Consider the following 9,600-nt stretch of genomic DNA (forward strand, 5'->3'; position numbering starts at 1 on the left):
ACAGATTTCCTCCTCTTACAATTTCGGAACCGGCGAATTGAATGGAGCGTCCAGGAACGGCGAGATAAAGGAATGCACGGGGGATGAATGGCGATGTGAATGAGAACGGATTGTGAAGAAGAGGTGAAAGAGAGGGAGAAGAGGCACGGGAGAACACAAACCGAGAGCGAACGAAATTACTGGCGATGGTCATTGAAGTCGAGCAGCGCGTGAAGCAACGGCATTGTCGATCTCGGTTTCTCGCAGATTGAATCTTCAGGTTACTGACTCCCATAGGAGTCGATCTGTCGATCTGAAGGAACGGCGCTCAATCAAATTATTCCGAGGTGGGAAAATATGTCTGATACTTTTCGTACTCCTTCCCTTGAAGCAAACATTTTGCTTCACGTGTACCGTTGGACAATATATAAATGCATTTGATGCCTTTTTCATAAACTTGACATAGCACAAATTTTACGTATCTTCTTTATAGGACAATGAAATAGATATTACAGAGATAAAACGGTCAAATTTTACACATCTAACGCGATTTTTCACAGTGAGAATTTATTCAGAAAATTTTCGATTTATTAGTTTCAATCGTTAAATATTTTCTCTCAATCAGACGTATTGCCAGATATCAAAACAGCAACTCGCCGTGAGATCTCGTCGTCTCCGAGAAGAAACATTATCCTCGAGACAGGATACTCGGTATAAGAAGAAATCGTTGATGGTAAGCGATACGCGCGAGTTTCCTGAGCGCGCGTATCCATAAGACTTCTCTCTTCGCTACGTTATGCCTGGTTTATGTGCAGCCGACATATCGACCGATATATCGGTCGCATATAGACGGAGCTCTCGGCCCGACGTTATATCAAGACGACGCGACAATATCGACTTACATTACACGACCGAACGAGCATCTATCTCGGTGGGAACCGAAGCCCCACGAGCTTCTTGAGTTCTTCTTAACGGCTAACGGCTATGATCTCTCGGTTCGTCCGAGATTCTGAATCCTGTGCATGCCACGTCGATCGCTATGCCGCCGAAGGATGAGATCGACGAGGTGGAACCGGCGCTCGCAGAAAGCACGTCGAACTCGCGACAACGCATTTCTTTCTCTTTTTCTCGCCTATTTTTTCTCTTTTCTCTCTCTCTCTCTCTCTCTCTCTCTCTCTCTCTCTCTCTCGTCTCGAACCACTTCAAGGAAAAGTTTCATTTACAGGAAAACGTCTATATCTAGCTAATAAGGAAAAAAATACGGAATACATTTTCACGGTAAATTTACGTATTTCTCAGCAATTCTGAATTATGCAATTATCGGCGCATCGTACGTGCGATCAAATGTACAATACTTCTAATTAGCTCAAACCAACTTGTGAGAATTTAATAATTCGAGACGAGAAAAGATTCGATTTTTAAATTGCAACGTCATTCTGATAACAAAGTGACTACTATGCAACTTCTATGTTGCTCGCGAATATCAAGGTTGACGACAATCACGATCGCCTAGGTTGGATCTCTTTTCTCGGTGCGGAGAAGAAATCTCTGAACAATCTTAAGTCAGTAGCGAGAAGATGAGGTCGATCGAACCACCGTGTACCGGATAGCGGTAGCACGGGAGAAGAGATGGGGGATCGAAATGGAAGAAGAACGGGGGCGGCGGCTAGATGGGAGGGAAACCGAGAAACGGCGAAATGACGGCGGTCGATGGATGGTTCGTTAAGTAGATGGCTGGTCGGAGGACTAAGCACCAAAACCACCTCACTGTGGTTTCACACCCGCGGAGTGAAAGAGAGAGAAGGAGAGAGATGGAAGGGCAAGAGAAAGAAAGAAAAAGATATAGGGCAGCAGTAAACAACTCGGAGTTCCTTTGGTCAGGACTCGTGTGTTCTTTCGGCCGGGAGAGACGACGACAACACTGCGATCTTTGACGCAAAAGTCGCCTTCTGAGAATCGATCATCATCACAACGCGAGCATTAGCGTAACGACAATGGTCAGCTGTGCGATAAATGTCGATGGAATCAACGACGATGACTACGAGCGTACGAGCGAAATAGAGCATGGACTGTGACGTTGATCGTTAAATTATTAATTAATAACGATGGAAAATCCGCTTAAAGCTTACAATTAGTTTCGGATTTTACGCTCTTCATTACGTATAGATAAAAGAGTGGGTTTTCCTATGCGTAGGAGAGTGCTAAAGATGTAAATGACGTAGCTAATTTACATTTAATTATTTATCGCTTAATACTATACAATAAGTAAATTTCAATCCACATTTAACTTTACCATAATACGCAATATTTTTTTATCATTGTAATTAATGATCTGTATCTATCTAGGTTGCGAAATCTAGTGGTTGGAAAATGCTGTTATTATATTTCTCAAGTTCAAATTCGGGATAATGTTTATTGGTCTGATCTGTTATCCATTATATTATAAAGACGATTGTAATGCAAGGATAATAAAGTCTGTAAAAGAAAATGATTAAATGCATTATACATAGAATATTATAGCGTTAACTGGAACGACAAATTCGGAAATGTCACTAAAAAACCGGGGACGTATGGTCACCGTACTAATAAAGCATTGTTAAGCAAAAAGGGAAGAAGGAAAGAAGAAGAAGAGGAGGATAAAAAACGATCCTTCGTTCTGAATGGAATAGGACGTAATTTTTCTTTTCTCACTCGTCCGCTCATAGAGAATCATTCGGGAGAAACGGACTATTATCTAACAGATGGTCCTGCCGACACCAATCCGAGTAGAGTGTTGTGTTAGTGCCTTTGTTTTGTTACCGTTGTTCCGGTAATTGCGGCAAATACACGGCCATTTTCGGTAATCATCCCCTTCTGCACCCTGCCTGATCGCCCTGCACGGCGGTCCTCTTTGAGAATTTCGAAACGACCTCGACCTTCTGCTTAGTAGGCGTAACGACAGTTTTGCCCGACCGGTCAAAACCGATCGGTACCGACCTCGACCTCACCTCATGATAGAACTTGGCCGATTTAAACGATATTCGAAATTATTTGTACCTGTCGCATGTATCAATGGCTTGAACTTGGTGAATTCTATACATTTCTATCTGAAAAATAGAACATTAGACTAAGAAGTATTAAATGTGGAAATCCCAATCTACCATCGACGACTAAGCGTCACAAGTATAATGTAACTAATAATGACAGATTCCAGTTAGTATTGCTAAATAGGGAAAACTTGGAAAAGATTGTAACGAATTCGCGAGAATAGTATTTTACATATAAAATTTTCCACATAAAAAGACAGAGGTATTCCCCACGCGTGGAGGCTTGCACGCGAAAGAGGTAATTCCGACAAGTTTCGTGTTAATTTTCCTCGAAGCTGTGAAGAAAACGTTTAGCAGCGCTGAGATATAATTATTGCTGGAGAATGATAATTATATGATGCTATTAACAGAGATTTTATTAAAAATTCCACGATACGGAATTTATATTATCTCAAAATCTTATTGAGATAATGATTTCTACAAAATAAAAGATTAAAGTAAATTTACATTTTTCTATTGAAGAAGTCTTTAGGTTAAAAATTTCTGAAAAATTTTCAATATATATTATTTCTTTTTTTTAATTTTTCTAAAAATTTATAGAGCTTACTTTCAAGCTTACTTTAAGAAAGACTAGTGCATTTCGAAACTCGACAATGATTACGATAAAGGAATTCCCAGAACAAAGCGAATGATCAATAAGCTCTTGAAAACCGAGTTTTATCACTAACCGATCTCTATTTGTCCGGCGATAATCATCAATGTTTTCACGGATTTTCCACCGATTTTTTTCTATTTGAAAAACGCTTTTGTCATTTACATGCACTATTGCACGTTAACATCGGATAAAAAAGATCACCGTTCACGTGAATTAATTAATAATAAATAATATAAAATAATATAATACCAAAAATATATATAAAATACACGCTAGACAACTATACATAAAACTAGATTTTATATAATGTTGAATATCAAAAAATCTAAAAAAATATCTATATATATATCTACATATATATATATATACATATAGATATATATGGGACAATGACACCGAAAAATTTCTCCGAATCGTTATGAATCATCGCATTATCATTTTTCTCTCTTTGTCTTTCTCCATATTAAGAAGGATTCTATACGTAATCCCAGATAGGGACGTATAATGCTTTAGAAATCCCAGTACTTATGATGATATATCCCAGTAATAGGTATAAAAGAAATAATATTACTAATACTTCCGACACGTATAGATCTGCGAGCTGCGAAGAATAGTGATTTGATTTCTTTCGTGAGCGAGCTCTTCACAAAGTGAAAGTACAATATATGAGATTGCAATTATAAAACTTGATAAAGTGATATTGTCCGATGAATAATATTGTTATACTTGGTTCACGCAACGAGAAAATTACTTATGCAGAACAAGATGCGGGAGGAATGGGAGGATAGTACGATTTGAAAGTTGCGAATCGTTTGATCGTATATATTTACACTTTTATCAGCACTATTGTTGCGCAATCGCCGCTTTACTTAATGATCTCGGTCTCACGATGCGATGCGACTCATCTGTATCGTACGAGATGCACGCACGAGGCACATACGTTCCAATACGTTCACTTCCAGCGTTTAAGTTTCCGTCGCGCCTACTTCGACTCGTGAGTCGTGACTCATGTCAATTAATCTGCCTATATGTTACTCACTCGAAACTCCGTTACCGACTCATACGATTTGCTGCGCATTTTAAGAAGCACGTTTTACGGTACATGGCTGTAAGATTCAGTTCTTTGGCTTCTGATGGATTACACGCTAAAAATTTGTATTCTATTAAAATGATATTCAATTAAAGCCTAATGAATAAAATATAAATTGCTTGTCTTGCAAAATATTTATGTCGTAAGTCTTATCCGCATAGAAAATGAATCAAATAATTCTAAAGAAAAATAACATTTTCTGTTATAGATACGGGTATAGGTTCCACAGAATGGACCTATCCATCCACAGCACCGTCTTATCCAGCTCCTCCGGTCAGCAGCGGTGGTTCCTATTCCCCTTTACCCGGCGGTGCATTTTCATATCCGGGAGAATCACTGTCGCATCATCCAACGACGGAACCGGTGCCATTACCAACTGGTACGATTAATTAATACAGGCAATCAAAAAACTTGAATTAATTTACGTTGCTGATCCAGCAATGTGATTCGCCGACGCACTGCTAATTAAGAAACACCTACGATGGTTTAATAACATTCTGACGCATAACTCGTACCAGGAAAAAGTTTCGTAACACACTATCTTGAAGGTGTTTCATTTATATCTATTTTAGAAATTATATTACAGTTGATTTTTTAAATATAGAAACTCACAGAATATAAATTGCTTTGCCAACAATTATTTATATAAACGTAGAAATATCTTTTGTAATAAAACCTAGAATTGTTAAATTGTGTCTTAGAGAGTCTGCACATCGGATTAATTAAAATTTTTCAAAGATCTACATTACAACTTTTTCTATGACTGTCGTTATTTGCACAGTTTGCTCGTTACAAATTTTCTGTCTAGCGCATGAAATTTTATTGTAAGAACTCTGTAGCTGTTTTCACGATTTTTGAACAGTTTGCAATTTGCAAGTCAAAACGATATTATTTTCTGCTTGCAGTACTTCCTTCGGAAACTCAACAGGACACCTACACGCCGAATTGCGTTTCCATGTACTCAGGACACGGCACTTCGCCGACCACGTCCTTGCCCTTGGTGCCGACCAGACCCAGCGACCCTGACATCTTTGCCGGTGGTGGCACGGGCAGTGCGGGTAGCCCGGGTTACCATTACAGTTCCTGGACACCTGGCCCGGCGACCCCGGTCCCAGTGGCTTCTCACAATTACAACCCCAATTATCAAGGCTACTACAACAATCCGGGTCAGAATTACATTACGGGTCCGGCACCAATGGTCCTCTATCCTCAGCTCTACAGCACCGTCAATCAAAACCAGATTCATCTGCATCTGCATGGCGATTTGAGCGAGGAACAAGTCACCATAGCAGGTGGCAATCTTACCATCAGTAGCATCCGAGAGATCGGCGTACTCGGCGAGGAGAGCGAGCAGAGAAACGATGTGTGGAGACCGTATTAAAAAGAAGAGATCTCTGTTAATATAATTGAAATTGCCAGAGCGGCATATCATATACGAACAATGCGCGAATTTCCAAGTGTGGCAATGTAATTTCTAATTAGTGCTCTAATTAGTGTAACATATAACAAAGACAGCAGGATCTGTACCAAGTACCAAGTTACAGAAGAAGGACGTGCATAAGACAATTGCTGTATGAATAGCAATATTTCTTCGGGTCATCCACAGTTACGCGAACTATCGCGTCTGTAAGAACCCAGTTGGTGAATGATATCCGGTGTTTCGTAGTGATCGCGTATATGAAAGTGAAAATTATTGACTCATTCACGTTGAGTGGATGAACGTTTCACGAACGTTAACACGAAGTGAAACAAACTTTACTTAAAAAATTCCTCAATTTATGAAAAATCAACCATTAATGGAAAATTTCATTAAACGAAACTATAATAATAACGAAACTAATCAATGAGTGAAGAATCATCATTGTGCGCACAAAAGTGGAAAGCCTCTTGGCGTTTCGCAGTGATCGCGTCTATGAAATTATTGATTCATTCATGTTGAACATGAGATCAAGTGAAACACAAACTTTACTAAAAAAAATTTACTTAAAAGATCAACGAGCATCTATGAGATCTCGTTAAACAAAATTGATGAAACTAATCAATGACTGGAGAATCGTTTTGTGCGCACAAAAAGAGATTCATCTTCATTCGATTGTTTCTTAAAACGAGTTAAGAATCAGATCACGAAAATATCGGTTGATTCTTGAGAAGTTAGTCAAACCCTGTAACGTTGTAAATATATACACATATTTTCAGAAATGAAATAAATTTGTCCGATAGGTTTCTACATCCTTTCTCTTGACCGCTTGACGTGTCGTGGGAAACGTTCCTATACGAGTATCAAAGATAAATACATTTGAAATTATTTCTCTTATATCTAGGTCTAAAATATATCTTGTGAATAAACTTTTTTAAACTCTTTCGCAAATTTAAGATTAATTTCAGAGATAATGAATGGATAATTCGTTTCGACGTGGTCTTTACACATATATACGATAGAAAAATCTTCATTCGTATGGGAATTAACAGACTATAGCAACGCTGTTGTCTCTTTCGTCATGGGGGGACGGATAACCCTTTTTACGAGCGCAGCAAGCTCTATTTAATATTTAAAGCACGTTGGAAATGACGAACGGATGGATAGTTGCGGTCTGGCTGGTCGCGACATCGTCGGTTCGTCGTTCTTGCGTCCCTTTATTAGCGAGTCACCCCATGCCGTTTCGTGTCAGTTAAATCTTTAAACTTGCCTCACCTAAATTAACCCCTAGCATATTTTGCGCAATAGCTAATTTATTTACCGATAAAAAGCACGGCTAAATTTATAGTCAGATCACATCGTTAAATCATAATTCAGAATAACTCTTTTAAAATTATACACGGTTATGTGCTAATTAAACGTGAAAAAATTAATTAATTTTCACTCAAATTTTCCATTTTTGTTCCATAGTTTTTTGCAATTTATCAGATTTGCACGCAATACATAAATCTTAAATTAGAAAGAACCGTTGAAGACAGCACAAAGATATACCATCGCATAGGAAATAATAGAAAATAATAGAAGATTGTCTAAACATACGTTGGAGTGAAATTACTACGTGGCTAAGAACTTAATAAGCGTCTTGGCAATTTTGCCGTTTGACAATATATATACGACGACGAAGTAATCTTCATAAGTAACTGGAATCAAAGTATAATAAGAGACTGGAAATACTAAATGTCTACTTCCCAGTTATAAGTAATTTCCCCTTGTCTCCTTCTTTAATATATAACCACATTATTTGTTTCTATAAATAACTAAGACTGCTAGAAGTATTCGGAAAGCGCCTAAAACAAAAAGAAACTATCCCATTAAAATTAATTAAAAGTAATTGTCATGAGTAATTACATTTATGAAGTAAATCTACACTCCATTGCTTCATCGCATTCATCAAAAAGTTAAATATCGTTAAAGAGAATATGTAAATTATGGTATCCCGCGCATTTTTATTCCTTTTTTTCTTGACGATAGATGAAGCGAGAGAAAAAATACGTTGGTACGATCAGAAGTGCTGCGTGTTAATGGCTGCGAAAAACCGGACGAAAAATTCTTCCTACTTCAATGACTTCACACTTCAGAGAGATCTCTTCACTCTTCTCCCACTTCTCTTGCCGCGATGTTTACAGCCTCGACGCGTCCTGCGAATGGGACGCCACGAATAAAACCACGGAATAAGCTAAGGCGGCCGTCGCTCGTAAGCTTCTCTCTTTACGAGGATGACTCGACTCGTAGTCAACCGCAGACGAGAGTCTCCCGCCCTTTTCTACGTCCGTTAAAACGAACTGAAATACATTTCGTTTCGCAGGAAATGGTCGACATCTTTGGTACCAGCCAAGCATGGTTGATGAGAATAAATCGCGAAGTACTCGCGACCTCCGATCAAAACAGTCTTTAAATACTTGATAAAATATTGCTCGAGGATCTTACACATCCAGCTTTAGTAAAACAAACCTGACAATAAAGAAAAGATTGAAAATATTTACAATATATACATTAAAAACAAATATTATATTCCTAAACAAATCGCGCAACAATCTAAAATAGTATTCAGATATTAGAATTCATTTATTTTAACGTTCATACATCTTGTTAGAGATACACGTTTCATACCATATATCGTATATATATTTCATGGACGCGCTTTAGCTGCATTGAATAAATTGAAATTAATTTTTACTATATCGTGGAAAAACGAAAATTTCTATGCCTTTCCTCCCTTTGCACTCATTCTGCGAACATTAAGAAAAATAATTAATGATAAAGCTATAGGTATTATCGTAGTACCATTATGGCCTACTCAACCGTGGTATCCGCTTTTTACATCACTCCTCATCGAACCCACCATCACATTCAAACCTAATAGTACTCTATTAACATCTCCCTACAGGAACAGGAGCCATCCACTAGCGTCCCACCTTTCATTGGTGGCAGGCAGGTTATCAGGTCAGCATATTTGAAAAGAGGATTAACAGAAGAAGCTGTGGAGGTGATGGTTAACTCCATCGCAAAAGCGACGTTGAGACAATATGAATGTAGTCTAAAACGTTGGTGGGAGTTCACTCATTTGAAGAAAGTAGATATGTTTAATCCAAAAACGACATATATTATTAGTTTTTTGAATAATCTTTTTAAAAAAGGCGCAAGTTATAATACATTAAATACTGCTCGTTCCGCAATTTCCTTAATTTCAGTATATAATATTAATAAGGATAATTTAATTTCTCGTTTTTTAAAAGGAGTATTTAAGCAAAGACCAACCAAACCAAAATACTCCACAACATGGGATGTTACTCCAGTACTTAATTACCTTGAAAAGTTACATCCACTTAAACAACTGAAATTAAAGGATGCTGTGGAAAAAGTAGCAACTTTG

The 9,600-nt window shown here is 37.9% G+C and overlaps 1 protein-coding gene across 1 annotated transcript in view; it reads left to right on the top strand.

Moving 5' to 3' along the window:
- The window catches only part of LOC139814715 (uncharacterized), a 29,034-nt gene extending 21,997 nt beyond the window's left edge, over positions 1 to 7,037 (top strand). Inside the window, exons 5-6 of the mRNA XM_071781186.1 lie at positions 4,959 to 5,129; positions 5,656 to 7,037. Of these exons, the coding sequence (XP_071637287.1) occupies positions 4,959 to 5,129; positions 5,656 to 6,131 (647 nt within the window). The 3' untranslated portion in view covers positions 6,132 to 7,037. The remainder of the gene's footprint in view (positions 1 to 4,958; positions 5,130 to 5,655) is intronic.
- The last annotated feature ends 2,563 nt before the right edge of the window (positions 7,038 to 9,600 follow it).

Source organism: Temnothorax longispinosus, chromosome 6 (genome assembly GCF_030848805.1).
Source record: "Temnothorax longispinosus isolate EJ_2023e chromosome 6, Tlon_JGU_v1, whole genome shotgun sequence".
Taxonomy (NCBI): Eukaryota; Metazoa; Arthropoda; class Insecta; order Hymenoptera; family Formicidae; genus Temnothorax; species Temnothorax longispinosus.